The sequence below is a fragment of the Fistularia commersonii genome, chromosome 25 (genome assembly GCF_037954325.1).
Source record: "Fistularia commersonii isolate RoL2024-O1a breed Wild chromosome 25, RoL_Fcom_v1.0, whole genome shotgun sequence".
NCBI classification, from domain to species: domain Eukaryota; kingdom Metazoa; phylum Chordata; class Actinopteri; order Syngnathiformes; family Fistulariidae; genus Fistularia; species Fistularia commersonii.
Genome location: NC_141308.1, coordinates 11,982,501 through 12,007,500, shown reverse-complemented (window position 1 = coordinate 12,007,500; position 25,000 = coordinate 11,982,501). Strand labels below are relative to the sequence as shown.

At 51.8% G+C, this 25,000-nt stretch overlaps 1 protein-coding gene across 2 annotated transcripts in view; it reads left to right on the top strand.

Annotated features, from left to right (window-relative positions):
• The window catches only part of rnf220a (ring finger protein 220a), a 130,514-nt gene extending 105,736 nt beyond the window's left edge, over window positions 1-24,778 (top strand). The window contains exons 3-14 of one of the 2 annotated variants that reach the window (XM_086172340.1): window positions 2,442-2,490; window positions 4,995-5,090; window positions 9,064-9,106; window positions 10,363-10,487; window positions 11,509-11,638; window positions 15,628-15,820; window positions 15,908-15,963; window positions 16,057-16,168; window positions 20,746-20,857; window positions 21,968-22,165; window positions 22,544-22,618; window positions 24,253-24,778. In XM_086172340.1, coding sequence (XP_086028466.1) covers window positions 2,442-2,490; window positions 4,995-5,090; window positions 9,064-9,106; window positions 10,363-10,487; window positions 11,509-11,638; window positions 15,628-15,820; window positions 15,908-15,963; window positions 16,057-16,168; window positions 20,746-20,857; window positions 21,968-22,165; window positions 22,544-22,618; window positions 24,253-24,324 — 1,261 coding nt within the window. In that variant the 3' untranslated portion in view covers window positions 24,325-24,778. Of the gene's footprint in view, window positions 1-2,441; window positions 2,491-4,994; window positions 5,091-8,754; window positions 8,924-9,063; window positions 9,107-10,362; window positions 10,488-11,508; window positions 11,639-15,627; window positions 15,821-15,907; window positions 15,964-16,056; window positions 16,169-20,745; window positions 20,858-21,967; window positions 22,166-22,543; window positions 22,619-24,252 lie in introns of those variants that run through there. The other variant, XM_086172339.1, reaches the window with a different exon arrangement.
• Window positions 24,779-25,000: the final 222 nt, after the last annotated feature.

The following is a 25,000-nucleotide window of genomic DNA, read 5'->3' as shown; positions in this document are numbered from 1 at the left end:
TTCCCAACCCCGCCCCCGACCCCAGGCTGTCAATCAAACCCTTCCCTTCTCTTGTACAACAGGTGCTAATTTAACCAAGTTTGGGGGGTAGGGGTTTTTTTTGGGGGGGGGGCAACTGACATCCCCTCCTTTGGAAACCCTGAGGCGGATCTAAAGTCAATGCTGGTGTCCTTCCGGCGATAGAAAGCTCATTAAGAGACAGAGAAAGGTACGACTTCTAATACTTGTGGTGCTAACAGCTACGTGCTAATGGTGGAATGATAGCTTCAGTATTCATAGGACAAAGAGCAATGGTGGAGATCAAGCCACGCCCCCTCATTCCCCCACACCAATGGGAAGCCATGAGAAAATGCAGGGACTCGGAAGATGTGAGGTTACCATCGTGTGCGGAGAGAAGAGCATCATTGGATGGTAGTTAGCACTAGCTTAGCGCTGACTAGTAGCTTTCACGAAAAGAGTTTGTAGCCTGTTTTTAAACAAAGAGAAGGGTGGAGATGGTTCCCCAGAGGAGGAGCTCTTGGAGACCATATGTAGCCCCAGCCTTCTGGGAGCATACAGATCCAAAGGGTTGGTCGGGTTCTTGGAGTTCCAAAAAGGAACATTCAGGGCTTCACTTGACAGGATGTTCAGGACAACAGAAAGCCATTTGCTACTTCTGTGAAGTTCTCACAGGTTTGTTAAAACCCACACAGAGAAGATGAAGTGGAGTCCAGATGGAGGAACATGTCCACCTCACTGTCCAAATAGATCCAGTATCAAGAACAAGCCCTGAGGACCTCAAGGGTACCCTGCTGCCGGACCCGACTTTTGGAAGCACCAACAAGTCTCCAAGCCTTCACTTTGGAGCTGAGGAAGTACAGTGGACCCCCGACTTACGAGTGCATCGACTAAATACGAGTGGATTTTCTTGTCCGACCTCTAGTCTACACGATTAGCGGAGGCCCCGGTCTGGACCCCTGAGGAACGCCGTTTGTAACCGGCGCTCAGCAGGACACCCGCAACAACAAAACCTTGTTTATACTTGTAACAAATATCATCTTCGGCGTCAGCGCCCTCCTCAGCTAGCATAAACGACGCCTTTCCTTACCACCGTTACCAACCGTCGCGTTTGTTTCGCTTTGTCGTCACCCCACCCCCTCCGCACACACACACACACACACACACACACACACACTTTGACGTTGAAACAGGCAGGTTTTCCAGCCACCTAACCCTCGCCATCAAAAATTCATAGAAGTGGGCAAACAGACAGCGAAGCCGGGAAAAAGAAAGAGGGGGTGTCACACCTCCCTCTTTCTCTTCTTTCTTTCATCTTCCCCTCCGTTCAATTTCTCTCTTTATGTCGCCCGGTATCCCCACACACACACACACACACACACACACCTTTTTCCCTCCACTTTCATCCCCCCCACCCCTCCCATCGCTGATGCAATTTCCCCCGGTCATGGCAGCCCTTCTCCTCCTCCACACCTCCACCTCCCTCCCTCTCTTCTTCTTCTTCTTCTTCTTCTTCTTCTTCTTCTTCTTCTTCTTGTCGCTGTTTGACACCGTCAACAGGCAGGTGGAGGTGGTTGTTGTTGTTGTCGACGCCTCCGCGCCGGGTTTCCAGGTAATGAATAAAATGGAGATGGAGGGATGACAGAGGGGTGGGGGGGGAGGAGGGAGGTGTGGAGCCGCCATCTCCGACATTACACGCCAGCTTGATCGTGTCAGCCATGTTTATTCTCTTTGTTGCCGCAGGTGAGGCCCGCCGTTCCGCTTTCATGCGCACGAGACGAGCGCGGGAGTGGCGTGCACGCACGGGCGCGCATGCATAAACACACACACACACACCTGGAGGCGTTTGGATATACACACCGAGCACGTCTGCAGGCCCAGGAGCTGATAATCAATCAATCAGTTTGATGGCGTGCAAATATGGCGTCCTGTCCATACACGACAGGCGCCACTGTGTGTGTATGTGTGTGTGTGTGTGTGTGTGTGTGTGTGTGTGCGCGCCGCTAAACGGGGCGTCTGAAAGCTAACATGACAACCCTGTCCGGTTTTGTTGGCGTCAAGCCGGCGGCGAAGCCCAGGGACGTTCATCTTGCCTCCAGAGGGCGAGGCTGTGTGTGTGTGTGTGTGTGTGTGTGTGTGTGTGTCACAGTGAGGGAATGAAAAAGGCAAAGTGGCTCAAATGAGAAGAAATAGACGGTTAAAGTGTCGAAGATTAGGGATAAAGACTCAAATTAAGCTGCGGAGCAAATGCATCTGACCGTTTACACACTATCAGCTCTTTCTCTCTCTCCTGCACTGTCTATCAGAATCATGGCTGAAAACACAAAATCCATGAGGTGTGTGTGTGTGTGTGTGTGTGTTTGTTACCCTTTCATATGATTTGAGATTCAAGCACATATGGACCCGAAATTAACCCCCTCTTTCTCTCTTTCTCCATCCTGCAGTAAGAACCCCTCACCCAAGGATGGCGCCGCCACTCCCGGGACCCCGAAGGTGAGCATTACTTAAATAAAATAAAAAATAAAGATAATTATCCGATAAAATACTCAGACATGCATATATGCATGTATGTGTATAATATTTTTTTATTTTTTTTTATATATTTACATATATATATATGTGTGTGTGTGTGTGTTTAAAGCAATGAAAAAAATATATAGATATAAATTATATATGATAGCATGTCCTTGCTGATTGGCTTCCACTCAGTCCTGTCACTCATTTCCTCCCCACTGCACTGTAAGCTCCTGTCTTAACTTACACACACACACACACACACACACACACACACACACACACACACACACACACACACACACACACACGGCGGTACCAGTCTCCCGCGGCAGCTCGGGCCAAGAGGCAGTGTACTGTGATCGCTCCAATTAAAAAGAGAGAGGGATGCATTCAGACATACAATGGAGAAAGAAAGAAAGAAAGAAAGAAAGAAAGAAAGAAAGAAAGAAAGAAAGGAGAGAGAGAAAAAAACCTGGAATAATGGAAAAGTGGAACATTTGTGTTTCTCTCTGAAAAAAAAAAACTTTTAAGACTCATCTTTGATAAAAAAAAAGTAGGTAAGAAACCCTAAAAAACACTGTTATAATACAAATACACAATAATACACTTTTATTTTCACATATTCCGGTTGTAATTCTAGTCACTTTTAAAATGTTTGTCTTTATATTTTTCCATTTCCATAAATACCCCCCCGCCAACCGCATTTCCTTGCTATTTATTTATTGATTTTCCATTTGGCGAGCCTCTCCGGGCGGGATGGCGAGATGGGCGGGTACTTGAGCGCGAGGTGGAGGTGGCGAAGGCGCCGCTCCCTCCTTCCTCGCCGCTCCCCCTCGTCTCCGCCCGGCGGCCGTGACTCCGCATCTCAGTGGCGTTGTTTAGTATTCAGCGGCAGGCCGTGGAGAATGGAGAGGCCCATTGTTGCTCTTTCCTCGCGGGGGGGAAACGCCGCCGCCGCCGGGCCAGAGATTAACCCCGACGCGCCTCCTCACGGGCTGTTCGGCTCACTTTGTGGCTCCCCGGGAGATTGGGGTGCACGGGAAAACACACACACACACACACACTTCGGGCTAGAATGCGGTAACGTTGAACCCGAAGATTAGCAAGTAAAGTCAAGTATGGCGAATGCTAGTGTTAGCATGACACGCTAACATCCAGGTTGGGGTTCCTCCCACAGTCCACAAACATGTGGGGGGGTTCATTTCTACATGCGGCCCTGTGATTGGTCCAGCTAAGCCCCGCCTCCTGCCCAATGTCAGCTGGGATAGGCTCCAACTGCCGCGGTGATAAGAATGAATGAATGTTCAAATTATGCTCAAGCGTTGCTACAACTACAGCTTGCTAGCCTCTGCTAGCTTCCTTGTCTTCACCCTTTAAGTGTTGAGATGTTTCATCCACGGCGTGTAAATGTTACATTCATCCGCCGCCATGCAACCTTTTGCTAGCTAATCCTCCCGCACGTTGATTTAATTGGGCGAAATTGAGCGGGGGGGGGGGGGGGGGGGCATGTTTTTTTTCCGGGTTTGCTAACGTCTTCGATGGGCGGCGTTAAATGTCATAGCCTAATGATAAAACTTAAGCACCGTCCCCGGGATGCCCTCAGGTAAATGATTCCTGACCTTTTAGCCCCCCCCCCCCCATGAAAGAGGGGGACCACACACACACACACACACACACACACACACACTGGCATGAAAGCGCCATGCATAATGTCCAATTTGCAATGGCAGCGCTGCAGGTTGGTCATTTCTCACGGATTATTATTGGATTACCGCACCGAGCTGCAGCGCCGCCGCCACTCCTGATTAATAGGACGCGACTGTAAACACAAATGTTTCACAGCAGCCCGACAAAGTGCTATTTCCTTGTGTGTGTGTGTGTGTGTGTGTGTTCACGTGCCTTCTTTTTTCGGATGTTTTGCCCCGCCCCCTTTCCTCGGACTCTTTTTAACATCCCATAAATGTTAGCTCTCATCAGCGGAAGGGGTTTTTATGGACGGGGCGGTGGGGTTGGATTGATGACGTGTCGCTCTCAGCATCTGTCCAAGGGTAGGATGGTTTTGTTTTATTTTATTTTATTTCCTTTTTTAAAATAACCCCTCTCACCTCCTCTCAAAAGCTAGCTTACGAACCAAAAAAACGCCCGTAAAATGTGCTACGTCTGGTTTGTTCAAGGCTAATAACAAAAAAGAAATTTAATTTGATGATTGTCCTCAAACGAGGACGACGTTTTTTTTTTATTATTATTATTATTTTTATTTTTATTGATTTGCACAATTTATGCTACTATTATGTTAATACTGAGTTGGAGGGAAAAGGCTCCGCACGTCCTGCTTTTCAGGTAATAAATTTGTGCCCGTGTGTGTAATGTAATGGATTACTTTAAAGGATGACATCACCTTCCGGTTCGGCGTCGGGTCCGATGACGGCGGCGTCCGCCGGAAGACGAGTCCTCACCGCTTTCTCTCGCTCTCTCTGCAGTCGATGATGCTGTCGGTCCAGATCAAGCGCGAGGGGGAGTCGCCGGTGGTCTCGCCCCTGTCGTCTGAGGACGCCCACCACTCTGACAGATACCAGGTCACACACACCGACACACACAAACTCACACACACTTGTCTCCTTTGCAGCTGTCGAACGTGACGCTCGCTCGCTCCCCAAGGAGCGCCGTCAGCTGTTTTGCAGGGACTCGGCTTTTAAAGTCCGATCGCGCTCGGCTCGGTGACGGGTTGCTGCAGAGCTGGGGGGGCAGCGGTGTCGGGACTGCAAGTCCAAGGACTGGGGTTGCTGGACTGGGTTCTCAGAGCTCCAGGTCCCAAGAATGCAGGTCCAAGGCCTGCGTTCTTGCGACTTTGGTCCCAGGACTAGCAGGTTCCAGGACTGCAGGTCCCAGGACTGGGTATCTCAGGAATTTGGTCCCAGAACTACATCCCCCCCTTTGCAGGTCTAAGGACTGCGTTCTCACAACTTTTGTCCTGGGACTGAAGGTCTCAAGACTGAAGGTCTCAGGACTTCGGTCCCTGGACTATAGCCCCAGGACTGCAGGTTCTAGGACTGGAGGTCTCAGGACTTTGGTCCAAGGACTACAGCCCCAGGACTGCAAGTCCAAGGACCATGTTCTCATGACTTTGGTCTTGGAACTGCAGGTCCCAGGACTGAAGGTCTCAGGACTTTGGTCCCAGGACAACAGCACCTGGACTGCAGGTTCAAGGACCATGTTCTCATGACTTTGGTCTTGGGACTGCAGGTCCCATGACTGAAGGTCTCAGAACTTCGGTCCCTTGGGCTTACAGCCCCTGGACTGTAAGTCCAAGGATTTCCTTTCCAGGACTACAGCCCCAGGTCTGCAGGTCCCAGGACTGAAGGTCTCAGGACTTTGGTCCCAGGACTACAGCACCTGGACTGCAGGTGCAAGGACTACATTCACTCGACTTTGGTAGTGGGACTACAGTCCCAGTTCAGCAAGTCCCAGGACTGCAATCTCAGAACATTGGTCCCAGGAAAAGGGCTCCAGAAACAACTCATGAAAATGCATTGTTCAGATTTAGGGCCCCAGGGGCCTGAAAGTGCTTCTCCGGGCTCGACAGCAACCTCGCCTGTAAGCCCAGTCCACCTCCCCCCTAAGTACAACCCAGGACGGCGGAATGGCGCCGATTTGGTCGCCGATTGGGTTCGGGGGCGCTCAGGAACTAAATGGTGGCGGTTGAGTTCAACCAAATATGGACATCTAAGAGACGAAAGCCTCCTCAGCTGCGACAACCCAAAAAAAATAGACATTATTATTATTAAATGCCGCATGTACTTCCTCTCACCTGTAAGACGTGCGACGCGATAAATCCCAATGAGCTGTGTGTGTGTGTGAGTGTATGTCGGGGAGATGGATCGCCGCCGATTTTCACCGGCTGACAATAAAATCATAAGCGTCAGATTTCCCCATTTATAATCCAAAATGTTTACGACGCCGGGACGAGTCTCCTTAAATCTGGCGGGAGTCCTTCGGCGCCACCGCCGCTGCTTTTATCTCTTATATTCATCAAAGTTTGTTCGGGTAATTCCTCGGGCCGTGATATATCTGCGGGTTAAGTGGGTTTCCCCTCTTACACCATAAAATAAGAACTATTAAGTCCGCGCCGACGTTCCATCCATACGTTCTGGATGACACAGCTCATAAAGGCCTTATAGCCATAAAGTAGATTTTCTCATTAAGTGAAACTGCTGAAATCACCTTATATTATACAAATGATTAAGTCAATGGGGACTCTCTTTACCACCGGGAGAACGAAGTGTAATGGTGGACGTCGCCACCTCCCTCCCTTCCTCCTCCTTTCCGTCTTCACTTTTTTTTTTTTTTTTTCTCCCGCCCCCCCCGCCTCCTCTTCCTCGCTCCCTCGAAAAGAAAAAAAAAAATAATAAAAAGGAGACCGCCGTGTCAGAGAGAGGCCATCCGGCCGGCCGTCTTGAAGGGAAGCTTCGGTCCGCGAGTAGTTTAAGGACCGGGTTCTGAATCCCCGCGGGATCCCGGAGGGGACGGAGGGGAAACGTGCCCCCAATTAATTTATTTCATGATGCCATACTTTTAATGATGAGGTCATTATTTGGAATGATATAGGGAAACTTAACCGACCTCCCCGGCGACCGATCGTCCCGCGCTCGTAAAACGCACCGCCGCAGGGGCAACCTCCACCCACCCCCACCTACCCTCACCTACCCCAGCCCACCATCACCACCTGAAGATGGAACAGCTGTGAAAATACTCCAAAATAAATACTTTCAATATTGATATTCCTGCCGGGACACGAGATAAACGGTCATCTATCACAAAGGGCGTGGGATAATCACTGGTAAAAGTCATCGACTAGCTTTAGCCCAGTCGCTATCGAGTGTATCTGTAGCGCAACTTAACTTTACACTACTTTACACTTTTAATTTCTGCGTAGAATAATGCACCTGCAATCCTGCCGACTTTCAACATTTTATTGCTTTAACAGCCAAATGCACTCATCTATTGAAAATGGTGATGAAAGTAAATATCCGATATATTTAATTTGAATGAGGGGCAATAAATAGTAGTGTTTACCTCTTCTCACACCGGCTGTGAAATATCTGGCGGATTTCAAATCTAAATTACCGAGACAAAATGAAGAAAAATGTCCTAAAAGTTATCTAATAATGTCATATAAAATGCCATTTCAATATAATTGCATTTCAGTATACTATTCTATGCTAAAAAATAATCTTGTATATGAGTATGAGATGCAATTTTAATATCATTCAATTGCAGGAAGGATTAAACACATCGCTTACGGTGATTTTAATTCACCTGAATGTCAGGCATGATTGAATGTAATTGTAGCTAAACACATGACATACTATGCCGAAAGAAATCTTAAAATGCAGTTTAAGATGTGATTTTAAGACAATTGAAATTCAGGAATGTTTGAGGTATTTGTTGTACTTGTGGTAAAACACAAATGTTTATTGAAATGAATCTTATATTTGAGTATGACATTGATTTTATGAGATAAAAGTACACGTAGCACTTTACTCAACATAAAACACATAACCTGCTAAAAGTAATCCTATAATCAAGTATGAATGATGGTTTTAATACAATTGCTTTTAAGGCGCCATTAAAGTATTTGTAGTACCTCATTTGTAGTAAAACAAATAACGTACTACACTAAAAGCAGTCTTATAATTGAGAATGAGATCTCGTTTTAATACAATTGATTTTCAAGAAGGTTTACATACTTTAAAAGTGGTTTAACCACTTTGTCACTTTTATTGTTTTTATTTTCATTGTTTCTGTTGGATCTGTGTTGAATAAGGCACCTTAAATAAAAAGTATTATTATTGTCATTTTTACTTTACTCAGAGTTAAACCCAGAAAAAAATTCACATAGATGGGATTTAAATCCCACATAATTTCAGAAACACAAAATGTATTATGTCAAAATTGATCTTGTATTAGAGTATGACAAAACAAAAATCCCAAAAAATAGTGTGTAAAGTATTTTTATGCGTGTTTTACTACCAAAAATACTCGTGGAAGTAAAACAAAGCAGTTTGTAGAAAGGCAGAGAAAAAAAGAAAACAAACCCGCTGCTTCCCCCTAGCGACCGACTTCCGGTACCGCGAAGGACGCCGGCCTCCCCACATCCGGTTGCGTCGCGTCACGTGATCAAAACAAGCCAAGATGGCGCCGGCGGAGAGAGCTACGCGGCCGAGCGGGCGCCACTTTCAATCCCTCTGCATCCGCCAGCTGGGGCGGCCGTAACGGGCGACCGGCGCCGACGCTCGGTTCCCGGAAGCGGCACCGGAAGCCCGGCGGCCGCGGCGGCGACGGAGAAGCAGCCGCGAGAAAAAACGCGGCCGACATGGAGGAGGAGGAGGAGGGGGAAAACAAGAGAGATGTAGGTTCGCGATGCGGGGCAATCGGGTCGAATCCGCTGCGGGGCAGAAACCGTGCCCGCATTTTCTGTTCACGCACACGCAGATTATCATCCCCTCCGTCGCTAATCTGGAATATTTCCTCCCTTCTCCTGTTTTGCAGACATTTCTACGGGTCCGAGCGAACAGGCAAACGAGATTGAATGGTACGTGACCTTTGACCCCCCGCCCGCCGAAACACCGTTCAAAAAAAAAAAAAAAAAAAAAAGAAGCATCGCAACACAGAATATTCCCACTCCATGTTTGTAGTTCTTTTGACCCCACCTGTAGTTCCATGTGTGTAATCAATTGCAAGTTTGTTTTTTTCAATTCCAAATGAATTCAGCGAGAATGCTGGCGCCCGGATGGGGGTTAAGCACCGCCATTGATCGATCCACGATTATTGATCGCAACCGCTGTATTACCCGACTAATAGTCATATCATGGCCGCATTACTGAACTACAATAATTTTTACGTACGAAATTAAGGTCACAGATTAAAAATAGCTGAGGTGTTACTGTAATTACTCAAGTGATTTAATTGCACATATTTAAGTCAGTTTTTAAGTAAAAACTTGAGGAATAATCACAAGACATATTAACGCAAAATAATAATAAGGTTGTGTACAACATGCTTTCCATTCAAGTGCCATTCAGACAAGCAGAATTAAATGACGTGATGAAATTAAAGATAATTCATATTATTATATTGATCAATATACAGGTTATGCTTTATTCTGTAATGTATCATAATAATATTGATATATTGTATGAAAAGTTACGTACTGGATGCGTTTTTTTTTTTTAACACCTTAATCCACATTTTCATGCATTTGTCGGCTCCGCTGTGTCGTGAGGTAGCGCGGAGGTAGCTTTTTTGGCAGGAAGTGCCCCCTCCTTCCTTTTCACAATAAAGCATCACCCATGTTCCGTTCCCACTTTGATCCAGAGGGGGGAAACAGTTGGTTCTTTTTGTCTCCACGCCGCTCTAATCGCCTCTTTTGTCTTTTTTGCGAGGGAGAGCGTTCAGGTTGGGGTTTTGTTTTGTTGTTTTTTTTGTTTTGGAAACTAAATCCTCAAAAAGCATTGAGATGATTCCTGAGAAGCAACCGGAATTATTTTTGCTCAACTAACAAGTTGTCGGAGTAAAGGGCAATTTTGAAATCAGCAGAATTAGCGAAACGGGCGGGAATTTTTTTTATTCCATTTTTTCTTTATTACATTGAAGTATTTTTTTCCTGGACCCTTCGCTCTGCGGGGTCGAAGGTTGGGGAGGGGGGTGGCGATCCCTGCCGGACGCCATTAGCCAGCTTCCTGTCCCGTGTGAAGCGATGCTAACATCGATTAGCATCAGTTAGATTTCTAATTAAGCGCGATGTAGCTCTTGTCGTCCTGAACTCATCATGTTTGTTTCCCCCCCCAGCTCGTATAGGGAAGATGAAGAGGAGGAAGCCGGAGGAGGGGGGCCAGGTATGTCCGCTGTGCAGCGCCCCATTGGCTGGGAGCGAGGAGGAGATGAGTAGACATGTGGAACAATGTCTGATCCAGGTAGTACAACCAGAAACGCCACCGCAAACCCCGCCCCCGAACCCAAACCCCGCCCCCCGCCGCCAGTCGGACAGCGCGTCGACCCGCCTCCTTCCTGTAGACGCTGTCCGGTCACCTCTTAACTTCCTGTAGTCCTGAAGCGCAAAGCACGCGGCGGCGCGGCGGCCCCGTCTGATCACGGGATCCGGAGGCGCCGGGAAAACATTGGCCTTCACTCTTTCACCCGATGGCTCGCTCGCTCGCTCGTCCAGTTATGAGGAATCCCTTCTTTATTTGAAATCAGTTCCGCTCCACGCCATCCTGGCGTTTACGGGTGTCTGTGTGTCCAAACCGTCCAATCAGACCCTTCCCGGAGACAGAAACTCAAGGCCAGTGTTTTTACCGGCGTCGCCCGAATGCCTCCGTGTGTCGCCATGGCGACAGCGGCGAGCCGTGGCGCCGGCGCCGAGAACCGACGACTCCTCCTCGACTCCTCTCTGCTCATTTCCTCAGTAGATCAACAGACAAGCACATCACTAACCTGAACTTCACACACACACACCATCCGCTCGTCCGCCCACCTCGTACCGTACCACGTCCTGCCACCCGTCCCCTATTCACGGCCTCACTGTCGCACAAGGCCCCGCCCCCTTTTTTTAAGCCAATCAAAAGAGTCGGCCGCCGTTTTGTCACACACACACAGGCGAGTTAACTCTTAGCTAGCGAGGGGTGAGGACAGATGGACGTCTGGAGGGTGACCAGACCATGACTCAGACGTCTCGTCCAATCAAGTGACAGGCAGTGTAACCACAGTAAAACACACAAGCACATCACTAACCTGAACTTCACACACACACACACACACACATACATCTAAGCTCGACATGGCGTGGCACGGTGAAGGTGGATTTAGAAGTAGTTGAAATCTGTGTGTGTGAGGTGTGGGTGTGAAGATCTCTGGGCCGTACCCGAGTGTGTTTTTGAAATTGTCGCCTGTGTTTTTTAAGCTAATGAAGTGTGTGTGTGTGTGTGTGTGTGACAGCGCGAAGGCGTGTTGGGCGACGACGACTCCGCGGACATGGACGGAGAGAACGGCCGTGGATTTGAGGAGTACGAGTGGGCAGGACAGAAGAGGATCCGAGCCACGGCTCTGCTGGAGGGAGGCTTCAGAGGTACAGACACACACACACACACACACACACACACACACACACGCAAACACACACACACACACACACACGCAAACACACACACACCAGCTAGAAAGGGATTATGTCATTGTTCATGTAGGAAGTATAGATAACCTTTTTAAACATACCCTGTCACAGACCGGGAAGTTTGAATGGTCCTGGTTCTGGTCCTGGTTCTGGTTCTGGTCCTGGTCCTGGTTCTGGTCCTGGTTTGGGCTCAGCCTGCCGTCAGCGCAGCCCCTCTCGACCCTCTTAGTAATGGGAAGAGAAAACACATTTAGCCGGGGGCGATTGAACCGCTTGTTGGCTGCTCTGTGTGAGCGCGCGCGTGTGTGTGTGTGTGTGTGTGTGTGCACACGCACGTGTTCGTGCATGTGAGTGTGTGTTTTCGGCCGCCAAGAAAGGCCATTCCGCTCAGCCGGGCCTTTGACGTCTCTGTTTGCCTCAAACTCCCGCGCCGGCTAACTTCAACCCTTCCTCGGCGGAGAGCGATAAAGGTCCACCGGAGTTTGGACGTCAGCGGGGCGTCACCACGGCAACCGGGTGTGTTGTTGCCCCCCCCCCAAACACACACACACACACACACACACACACACGGGAGAATGTTTTTCATTCGCGGGTCTGATTCGGATCCCAGAAACGGCGGGATAATGAAGACACAGAAAGGCGTCGGCCGTGCCTGAACGGGAACCTGAACGCTGTTGGACTGTCGCGGCAGCAGAGGAGGCCCTGCAGCTGACACACACACACACACACACACACACACACACACACACACACACACGGCGGCTAATTGAGAACAATCACTGTTTGATCATTTTATAACCTGATGCTCTTTTCCCGTGAGCGACGTTGGCTCAGCCTCCCCTTTCATGCCCTCCTCTTCTTCTTCTTCTTCTTCTTCTTCTTCTTCTTCTTCTTCTTCTTTCTCCTCCTTCTCCTCCTCCACCTCCTCTTCCTCCATGTTCGATCCATTGTTAAACACACACCTGCCGAGCACGCCCCTCTGTTGCACATCAATCCCACCGTGTGTGTGTGTGTGTGAGTGTGTGTGTGTGTGTTCTGTCCGTCGGTGCGTCCGTCTCTCACGTCGTTATGCGAGCAGATGCAGGACCCTTCTGCTGCTCTCTAATAGGGCACCTTGTGATGTGCCACAGATAACGGAGGTGGCCTGGGGAGAGCCACTTGAAAAGACACACACACACACACACACACGCAGAAAGGCTCTGAAGGTGGATTTTTTTCACCTTGAAAGCGCGGCGGCGGTTCTGGCGGCGCTCTGGAGAGCAGGCGGGTGTCTGTCCGCCGACGGCGGGGGGGCTCCGCTCTTTGAACGTCCGTGAGAAGGGGGGGGGGCGGAAATCGAACAAGACGGCTTTTGTGATTCCAGACTTCCCCCTCGTCTCCGAGCGGCTCGGCCGGATCGAGAAGCGGACGCCGTCCCGCCGCTTCGCCCGGCGCCGTTCTGAGGAGGGCGTCTTTCAGCCGCCCCCCCCCCCTTTTAATCCGCGCACGCCCTCCCCGTCTCAACGGGATCGGGTTTCCAACCGGCGGGCCGGAATCCGCCGGCGGGGTCGAAAGAGCGCGTCTCTCGGCGAGTTTGTCTGGAGAAGTTTGGAGATGAAGATGTGACGGAGGACGGCGGGAGGCAGAGGAGGAGAAGGGGGGGATTACGGGGCGATTGAGGAGGAGCACAAATCTCCGGCTTTGTAAACGGACTTCAAAGATGGCCGTCTCATGTCTTTGTGGCTCGCCTCCCTCTCTGACCCGCAAATGGCAGCGAGATAGCGCCGCGACCTTTCGCCCCTCCCGCCCGCCCGCCCGCCCGCTTGACGTCTTAAGGCGTCTTATAATCGCCATGGCGACAGGACGCCCGCGAGGAATCGGACGAGTACTTTTTTTTTTTTTTTTTTTTTTTGTACTTTAACTCGGCTGTATTTTCCCGGCCGGGTAAACACACTCAGCTCGCCGGCGGGGAGGTGGAAAAGGTCCCGCAAGGGTTGAAGGGATGGAAACGGAGCCCCGGGTTTCCCCGGCGGGACCTGTGGGGGGAAAAAAAAATGAAAGTGAAGTTAAGAGCAGATGATTCTTCAAAAGGGGAAGGATGAGAGGTGAGGAAACACAAAGAGGAAGAAGAAGAAGAAGAAGAGGAGGAGGAGGAGGGCGGGCGCATAATGTGAGTGAAAGGCAGTTAGAGTGGGGATGACCTTTCCCGGGCCAGATTAGATTGGCCTGCCAAGACCGCTTAGAGGGACAGATAGGAGCACTGGGAAGACACACACACACACACACACACACACACACACACACACACTCAGACCTGAGGTATCTCTTCAGACGGGGCTGAAAACACACCGCTTTAAATAATCCCTCCGCAAAACAATCCGCCGCTGACTTAATTGCCCTCCAGCCTTCCGGGACCAGGACTCCGCTTCCAACTCTTTTTTTAATTTTATTTATTTTTTTAAATCACAGTTTGTGGTATCGGGTTTTCAACACACACACACACACACACACACACACACACCTATACACACTTGATGTAGGTGTTTGATGTATTTTGTGGCCACAAATCTGAAGTTTGATCACTTGGTTAGATCACACACACACACACACACACACACACACACACACACAGAGTCGGTCAGAATCGTGAACGAGCGTCTCCGACCCGCAGCCTCGGAATGGTTCGACCCGCCGGGTCAGACCATTCCGCCGCTCCATGTTGGACCCGTCCGACTTCCCATCCTTTTGTTTCCAAACGTCGCCGTTGCCTAGGTGATGACGTTACGGCATTAACAATGACCTGGAGACGGGACAGGTGTGTGTGTGTGCGTGTGTGTGTGTGTGTGTGTGTGTGTGTGTGTGTTCACCCTCCGCCGTTGCTGTGACCGCTGGGATGGCATCACCAGGTGTTTCTCTGTCCAGACCTATTAAAAGTTAAAAGCTCGTCTTTTTTTAATGCGAGCTCTAAAAGCAGCGGGGGCCCCGCAGTAAACCCTCTCCTGATTGGCTCCCTGCTTTACCGCAGCCAGAGCTTTTATTCTTAGTTTTTATTGATTTATTTATTTATAATCCAGATTGAGAGCAAACGAGCTCGTCCGGAGGGGGCGGGGACGTTAAAACGGTGGAGACGGGAGACACGGCGAGCGTCCTTTCCTAAGAGAGCGTCGAACGGAGACTCACACACACACACACACACACACACACACGGAGGGGTGGGGGGTGAGGAAGATGGCTGTCAACGCCGCCTCGCTCCTGTTTGGACACGCAAACGCACACCAGTCCACCTGAGAGGCTGGAGAAATTGGGACAGGTGTAAATAAGATGGCTGTCAGGACTGTCTCACACACACACACACACACACACACACACACACACTGACGTACCTGCCTTAAAGTGGCTAGAAGACACACACACACACACACACACACACACACCGGAGGGACCAGCCTGCAGACTGCCGCACGCTGGAAGTGACAGTCGGAGTGATTTGTGCTTGCACACACACACACACACACACACACACACACACAGGGAGGGTGGCTCTAAGTGACAGAGGGACAGACAGGCTCAAACAAACACTGAAGACACTCCCCAATGTGGACACACACACACACACACACACACACACACACACACACATTGAGTGCAGTGGTTAAGTGAAGCTGAAGGCAGAGGTGAGGGTTTGTCTGAGCGTTCATCACTGGGTTTATAGATGTGCCACTCACACACACACACACACACACACACACACACACACACACCTTCCCATCCCCCTTGTGAGACTGACGGACAGGCCGTCCATCAGTGTCTCTCTTCTTGTTTAAACGTTGTGTCTCCTCTTTCCGTCCTCCGTCTGATGTTCCCAGGTGTTTTAGAAAAACCTCTGGATAGTTTTCCATCTCATGATAAACAGGAAGTTACTGGGAAATTAATCGTGTGTGTGTGTGTGTGTCGTCCCCTCCCAGGAACCGGCTTCGCCACGTGCAGCATCAAGGAGAGCGCGGCGGACAGCGACGCCGACCTGGACGTGGACGGCGACGACACCCTCGAGTACGGCAAAGCGCAGTACACCGAGGCCGACATCATCCCCTGCTCGGGCGCCGGCGAGGACCAGGGCGAGGCCCGGGAGAGGGAGGCGCTGCGCGGCGCCGTCCTCAAGTACGACCTCGGGCCGGGTGGCGGGCGCCGCGTTGCCATGGCAGTCGGCCATTTTTGATAAAGCCGGTGTGTTTGTTTTCCCCCCAGCGGCGGGATGCCCTCCAACAGAATAACGCCTGAGTTCTCCAAATGGGCCAGTGACGGTAAGAACTTTGCATGGACGTGTGTGTGTGTGTGTGTGTGAAGGTGTAGTCATCCGGACGGCATCACGAATGTGTGTGTGTGTGTGTGTTTAGAGATGCCTTCGACAAGCAATGGCGAGAGCAGCAAAACGGACCCCGGCACTCCCTCGTCCTCCTCCTCATCCTCCTGCGCCCCGCGCACCTGTAAAAACAGCGAAATTGAAAAGTAAGTCACACACACACACACACACACACACACACACACACAGGCGGTTGTGTCAGGTGGGTTGAACACACACACTTCCTGTGTGGCCCGCTAAAGGGGTTTGGTTCTAATGGTTATAAACTTCTATCCTGCTGTGTGTGTGTGTGTGTGTGTGTGTGTGTGTTTTCATATACGCGCACACACACACATCGACCTGCGCCATCTTAAGACAGTCAAACCTTTATTTTTAAAGCTCAAAAAGAGCTTTTATTTTATTTTATTTTATTTACTTTTTTGAAAATCCCAACCAGTTAGCGCATGCTAAAGCTAAAGCTAACGGCGCCAGGTTTATAAACTTCCAAAAGGTTGGCAGATTAATCGATGCGACTGCAGGCGGAGCTGGACGTTATCCTATATCAGTGTTTCACTCCGCACGCACACACACACACACACACACACACACACAGACACACAAGACCCTATCCATTAGTACACCGTGTGTGTCTGTGTGTGTGTGAAAGGCCAGTGCTCTGTAATTCCCTCATTTCCATCCCCTCATCCATATTCCCCCCCAAGCAAACAGTGTCACACACACACACACACACACACACACACACACACACCTTGTCCCCTGCATGGGTAATAGAGGTCAGCTCATTGTACGAGACAGAGAGAGAGGGAGAGCCGTCAGAGGGCGAGCGAGCAAAGAGAGGGATTTGGCTGATTGGTTACTTCTGCATGTCTGGCATATCCTCGTGTCCTTTTAGCCCCGGCGCGATTACACACACACACACACACACACACACACACACACTCACACACACACACCTATTGCCTTCCATCCCAGCACCTATTTCTTAAATTGAATCGCCCCGACCACCTCAGACGCCCTTTAGAAGATCACAAGAAATCACAACTTTTCATTTCATACATGTGTGTGTGTGTGTGTGTGTGTGTGTGTGTGAATGTGTGTGTGTGTGGAGCCTCATCTCCGCTCCTGTCGCTGCGGAAAATCAGTCAGGTTGATTCCCTCAGTCGGCCCCTTTTTTTGTTTAAGCTAAAGGTTTTCCGGGTTGCGACGCCTTCTCCGGGTGTCGGCGCCGGTGAGGGGGGGGCTAAAGGGGGCGGAGCCTGTTTCGCCGCCCGCTGTCCGCTGTCCGCCCGTGGGGGAACGGCTGAACGCAGCAGAGGCTTAATTGAAACGAATCAATCGGCACTTAGTCTCCGTGTTCCCCCGTATTAAATATCAGCGCGGTGCAGAAACCGGCGAGTAAACACAGCGGCATTGATTCCCCCCCCTCCCGCGCGCAAGTGTGTGTGTGTGTGTGTGTGTTTGCTGAGCGAGAGGATGCATTTGATAAGTTTGTCGACGGCGTGACCTTCCTTCCCCCCCCCCCACACACACACACACACACACTCCTCGCCACCCTGTTTTGCTGTCCGAGAGGAGTGACGTTGACTGGTCAGCAAAGCTGTGCAGAAAGGCCAGATTGATTGACTTCTGCACACACACACACACACACACACACACACAGAGTACAGCGCATGGATCATTTACAGCCGATTCATGCCCGCTCCTCATGTTGCCACGACGACCCGGAATTACACCTCGCAGTCACAGGCCCCCCTCTTTTATTTTTGTCTTTTTTTTTTTTTTTTTTTTCGTTTCGCAAAGAGCCGCCACTCTGGTGAAAATCCGCGCACCCGAAACACGGCGTCGCCCCCGACGTCAGGCTGCGCTCGGGATGCAACCGGAGCAGAACGCGCCTTAATCTAAGTATCAATTTAGGGGAGCGAGAGAGGCGCCGAATGATTGCGCTGGAAGGAGCGGGCGGGCGGGCGGGCGGGCGGGCGGGAAGGCATTCCCTCCTCGCCGCCGCCGCCGCCGCCTGTAAACGCACAGATTTGTGCAGACTTGTGTGCCCCGACCGTCCCCAAATGAAAATGAGATTTGTCTCCTTTCGTTACATTGATATGTTGCTTGTGCGCACATGTGAGCGTGCATACGTGTGTGTGCGTGCCTGTGTATGTGTGTGTGTGTGTGTGTGTGTGTGCGCCGTCTCTCTCCCTCTGATCCCAGATGGGTAATGATCTGGTCGCCTCCCGTGGGCATCCTCGTCCCCTCGCCCATTCCCCTTCAAGATAAATGAGCTCACACACACACACACACACACACACACCAAACACACGTGCGCGCGCACGACACTCGCTCCCCTCTAAGATAAATGGCCCCTCAGATGCCGCCAATACGATTGCTGCCAAATTTGGAGCAGCAGCTGGAAACAACGCGCGGCGATTTCCATGTGGTTTCTACGAATAATTGAATCTGTCCTCGATTTCCAAGTGATGAAGCTGCACACACAGGCGCGCGTGCGCACACACACACACACACACACACACACACACACACCGTCTCCCCTCGCTCGTTTCTTTCACTCCTCCGTCTCAATTTTTCACAGGCACTTACAAGACGCCTCACTCCACTTCCCTTTTTGCCATAGGAGACCCTGCTTCACACACACACACACACACACACACACACACACGTGCACGCAGGCAGGGGAAATCAATAGTGACTTAAATGTTTTATCACGGTGTGTCAGTGTAGTTAAGGCCCGGGTTAACAGGCTGCAGCACCGAGCCGGCGCTCCGGTGGGATTTACCGCCGCTCTCGCAGATCACACACACACACACACACACACACACGGATTTTAAGAAGAAAAAAAAAGATAAATAAATAAAATAGAACGATTCTAGGATTTTTATTTTCATTTTCTCGCTGGGATTAATTGCGGCGGCCCGGTGAGGAGACGCGGGAGCGGCGGCGGCGGCGGGGCTGAAATGCAGGTAGACAGTAGATTAAGACACGGGGCCTGATTGAGATGGATGGTCGAGGTCTTTATCCCGCGCACACACACACACACACACACACACAGTAATGAAATGAGAAATAGCCTGGCGTACGTCGGGGACAGAGCGCTAAATAGAGAGGAGGCAGAGGCCCATCTATCTGTCTCTGTCTGCCTCTGTGGCTTCTTTCTTTGCTCGCCGCCGTCACCGCGACTTGAAATTGAAATGTACCGCAATTACCTTTTCACACACACACACACACACGGGTTCTGGCCAAGCAGCAATTTGGAGGTATCGCCCCCCCCCCCCCAACTCGAAATGGATCATCCCGATTTTCTCATTTATAACCCGACTGGCGTGTTAATTAAGCGATAATAACACGTTAATAACATGGTAATAACACGGTATTAACAGCAGGGGGTGCTTTGGCGTGTTTTCACGGGTGAGAAAATGGTAGCCTCACGACTTTTTTTTTTTTTTTTTTTTACGTCCTCTTATTTTCGAGGCTCCGCCCCCTTTTGTGTGATGTCCTGTTAGCCGGACTGCAGAAAAAGCGGGGACCCTCCTTGTTGGAGGGCTTTTTTTTTCGGGGGGGGGGGGGGGGTTGACTTCACGTCTGGGGGTTTTATTGGTTCTCGTAAAAGATGGAGGCGGCCACTTTGGCGGGACGCGGCCCCCTCCCAAAGCCCCGGCTGACCCAGACTCCGCGGGCTGCTTTATTAGCTAGCCGGCTAATCAAGACTAAATGGCTTTTTACAAGCCGAGGGCTAATAGGAGGGAGGGGGCGAGGCACTTTATTGGCCCCGGGCTGGCGAGCCGGCCCCCCGGGGCCCACGCCACCTCTTTATAGACACGGATCGACGGCGGGGGGCCAGAGCAGGTCGCCCCGATAAAGACGGACGGCGGCCGCCCTTCAACCAGAGGACTCTGCACCAGTTTCAGCAAAACACCCTTTATTTTTTTTTTCCCTTGCTCCGCTTGAGCTAACACGTAGCATTCCGACACAGGAAGCCGGAATCCATTCCAGGAAGTAGCCGGGGGTCCCACACACTGTGGTCCACGGAAGCCCCGTTAGCCGCGAGCTAACTCCGCCAAAATGTGGACGTCCCGAAAGATCCTCCATTTCCGTCCGTTTTTTTTCACGCAGAAGCAGCCGTGATTGGATAGGTTTTAAAAAAAGATGATGAGGATTATGAGTCCCGACCCACCACCAGTTCCTGCCGGAGACGGAGGTCCGCGGCGTCCTCTGCCGGCGAGGAACCGTCTACTTCCTGGAACGGTTGGAGGCAAAAAAGATTTGACCTTTGGATTGGATTTACAGAGCCGCCGCCGCCGCCGCCGCCATCGCTTGTTGTAAATACAGAAACCCCACCTGTGTTTACGTTCCCCCGAAGCCTGGGCTGTTTGAGGATGCAGCAAATGACACACACACACACACACACACATTATCTTTCACACCGACCCCCTCCGTCCGGATCAATACCGTACATCAGCTCGCAATCAGGTGGCAAAATGACCACACACACACACACACACACACTTCCCTTTTTTTTTAAGCGCACCTACACTTCTGTTGAAGAGGGTCCGGCTGTAAAAGTTTAAAAAAAAAAAACGCGTATTGATCAGGTGAAGCAGGCGGAGCCAAATTAGATGGAAAGACGGCGGCGGGGGAAGTCATAATGTGGGCGGGGCTTCAAGATGGCGGACGGCGCTCCTTGTTAACCCCTCCCCCCTCCCCTCCCCTCCAGGGTGACGGAGGAGGAGTCCACGGCGACCACCATGGAGGCGCTGAAGGCCCGCATCCGGGAGCTGGAGAAGCAGATCCTGCGAGGAGATCGGTACAAGTGTCTGATCTGCATGGTGAGTGGCGAGGACACGCCGCCATGACGGCTTCTTCAACCAGAGTAGTACTAGTAGTACTAGTAGTACTAGTAGTAGTACTTTTCTGTGCGCAAATATTTTGGCCTCAAGTCCCAAAGTATTGATCCTGTATCGATAGAGGTCACGTGGAGGACGGCGGCGTGGGGTTGCTAAGCAACCAGAGTCGGGACTACTGTCTTAGCAGCCCCAAAGCTAGCTGTGGCAGTGTGTTGTGTGTGTGTTGTCTCATGCATGGAAGTGTGTGTGCACCCCCCGCCCCCCCCCCCAGCTTGCTGGTTTGTGTGTGTATGTTGCCATGGCGGCCGCAGCCCTCGCATGGCTTCCCCCATCGGTCACGAGTGCCTCCTGAGAGGCGGGGCCTCTGTGCGGACGCCGTCGTCACGGCGACGAGGCTTAAACGAGCTTCGAGCATCCCGTATCCGCCGGCGATCGATTCGGCCTCGGATCAATAATCCGGTTTCGTCGCTTTCGGGCGGCGGCCATGTTGGCGTGGGCTTGACGCGTGACATGCCACTCCACCTGCACACACACACACTCAGTGTGTTGTCACTCAAGCCGGTGGACGGTTGCAGCGTCGGCATCGTCCGTGCGTGTGTGTGTGTGTGTGTGTTTGTATGTGTGTGTGCGCAAGCGGGTAATTACAGACGCCTGCACTTCCTAAAGGTCGGCGGGCGCCCGAGGTGACGCGGAGGGCAAGTCGCGGCGATCGATCACTCACCGCCACGCCGACGCACGGCTCTTCCCCGCTCATCCGTCACTGTCCCCTCACACACACACACACACACACACACACACACGTGCGCAACATTCAGACACGTGAAAGACCATCCGTCTCTGTCGCCGGAAAGGCGCTCATTTGCAAAGCGGCGAGGAGTTTGACGGGAACGGAGAAGGGGTCAAAGGTCGGCTTCTATCGCCCTCTGCCGGTCGGGGACGGACGGTGCGGATGTGTGTGTGTGTGTGTGTGTGTGTGTGTGTGTGTGTGCGTGCGCCTCTCTTGTCCACGTCCCGCCGCACGCCACCGATGCTAGCCCGCCTCTGTGAATAGCTGCCACCTCTCTCCCCCCCCACAACCCCTCCCTTCCGCAGAGGAAGCCTGCCCTCCAATCAGGCGCGGAGCTCAAGAGGCTAGGGGCGTGGCCGGGGCCCCGCCCACTGGCCAATGAGGTCGGAGAGAGGCAGCCTAAGTCCCTCCCCCTCGGCCTGTACTGCCTGTACAGGGGCCTCGTGATCGGTGGCTACGGCGGCGGCGCCATAAAGAGGCTCCTCCCACCGCCGCTCCGGAGGGTAAGACCCCCCCAAACACCCCAAACACCCGCCTCCATCCCCCGCCTTCCGGAGAGGGAATCCAACCAGCAACCCCTCCCACCGTGTGCCTGCTCCCCTCCATCTCTGCCCGCTGCCTGCCCAACACTGCCCGTACGTGTGTGTGTGTGTGTGTGTGTGTGTGTGTACGTGCGTGCACTGCAGGTTGCCGGTTCAATGCTCCCCATGCTGCCTTGCTCCCGTGGTCTTGTGGCTTCTGGCTGTGTGCTTCCATGGTCAGTGTTTTGGTGGCGATGCGGTCGGTCATGAAGATGCGTGTGTGCGTGTGTGTGTGTGTGTGTGTGTGTGTGTATGTGTGTTGTCAACGTGGCGTCATGTCTTCTCTCTGTCTGTCTGCAGGACTCCTACACCATGCCGCTCACCTCCATACAGTGCTGGCACGTCCATTGTGAAGAATGCTGGCTCAGGACTCTGGTATGTGCACACACACTCACACACACACACACGCACACACGCACGCACACACACACTCACACCTTGTCATGACTGTGGTTGCGGCCTCATTTCATAGATGGTGGGTTTGGTAGGCGGAGAGCTGAGATGAAACACTCCCCAAGTGACCCGTCACGCACACACACACATGCACACACACACACACACACACACACACACACACACACCACTCTTGGAGCAGCTTCGACGGAACGGCCCCCAAAACGCTCATTAAGATGACGGGATAAAGTGGTCAACTCTAACCCGTGAGCGAACGTGCGCGCGCACACACACACACACACACACACACACACACACACACACACACGCGCGTTCACACACACTCACACACACACAGTGGTTATTAGTGCGCCCGATTCATCATGGTGTGTGTAATTATGCGGTGCTAATGAAGCTCGGAGGTGCTTCTCTCGATTCCGCCGGAAACATTTGTTTACTTTCATTTTGTTTCATTGTGTGCTAGGCTCCGCCCCCTGTCATCCTTAGCCCCGCCCCCTTCCTTATGTCAGGGGAAAGGGGCGGGGCTAAGGATGAAGAAACCATCCCTTGAGAAAAAAAAAAAACAGGCCCCATCGTTTCCATGCACCACATACCTGTTCAGTGTGTGTGCGTGTGTGTGTGTGCGTGTGTGTGTGTATGTGTGTGTGTGTGTGTGTGTGTGTGTGTGTGTGTGTGTGTGTGTGTGTGTGCCACAGACAGCTATAAAAGCAAGGAGGTCCAAGTGGATCAAAGTGAATGCTCACTACTTTAATAAGCCGGGGCAGCTGGAGAACACACACACACACACACACACACACACACACACACACACACACACACACACACACACACACACACATACACACACAGACAGGTTCGGATGTAGACGGGAGACGACACAGACTCTCCCGGTGATTTGATGGCAGGAAGTTCTCCTCGTCCAATCAGCTCGCTCCTCTGACTGGAGGCGGAGCCAGAGACGTGCTCCACCTTCTCCTGACTGTTCATCCTCCATCTTCTCCTGACTCTCCTAACCTTCTCTCCACGTTCTCCGTGTTCCGCCGAGGCTGTGAGTGTGTGATCCAGAACGGCGAGCGGATGGATGAAGCTCCAGGTCCACCTTGTTAGCGCCGGCTAATAAAGGCTAACAAACATCTGCGCTTTATTCCCACAAGTGCTGCCAGATCTATTGGCGTGTGTGTGTTTGTGTGTGTGAGTGTGTGTTCAGACCACCCAGCCTGAGTGTTGTTACGCCGCCGGCCGTGTGTTGCGTATTATCGCCTGCTGCTTTACTGCAGCTGGCGGCCGGTGAAGGCGGCGGCGGCGGCGGCGGCGGCGGCCTGCAGGGGGAGCAGGAGACGGTTCCTCAGTGTGGCGAGGGTTCAAGTCTTAAAACATTCACCTTTTTTTTGTTTTTTACAAGTTTCCTGTTATGTTTCCGAATCCAGGATAGGAGGGATGAATGAGAAAAACAGGTCCTAGGAAGGTCACGGCGGCCGGGATGACCTTGAACGTTCCGACGTGGCGAGGGGGCGGGGTTATATTCCAACAACGGCGGTGATTTTATTTCAAAAAACCCCCTCATCTGTCGTCTTCCTCTTCCTTTTCCTCCGCAGGGCAACAAGAAGCTTTGCCCGCAGTGCAACACCATCACCTCCCCCGGCGACCTGCGACGCGTCTACTTGTAAAGGTCACCGCCTCCGATCCCTCGCCGCACCCGCCCCCTTTGCTCCGCCCACTTCCCCCACGCCGTGGACCCTCCCGCCCAAACCCCGCCCCCGGCGACGCCCGCCTCAGAGACTCGATGGCCGAGCGGCGGCTCCCTTCGCCGTCCCCTCTCGGACGTTTGACCTGCTGGAGGACTGACTCAGCAGAGACTGATCGCAGTGACCCCGCCCCCTGCCCCGCCCCCGACCTTAACCCCGCCCCCGCCAGCGTTAAGCCCCTCCCACACCACCAGGACTCCGGACGCAAAGATCTTCACATCGGACGGAGCTCTCTGCACGCCGCCGAACCGAGAACCGCCTCATCCCCACCCCGACAAACAAAAGCCCCCCTCCCATCCCAACACACACACACACACACACACACACACACACACACACACACTCCTCTTTCGTGGTGTTCTAGTGAAGTAAAACCGACCTCCCCCTACCTGAAGATGCAGCGCAAGCACATGTAATATAGTTCTATGTATGTTTACAATGTTGGGTGTAAATGACATAGAGTTACACACACACACACACACACACACACACACACACAGCGGGAGTATATGATGTTTCAGTCAGGTGGGGGGAGGGGTCGCGAATGTGTTTTTGTTTTTTTTGGTTTTTTCCTCAACGTGGGGGGTAAAAGAAGCCT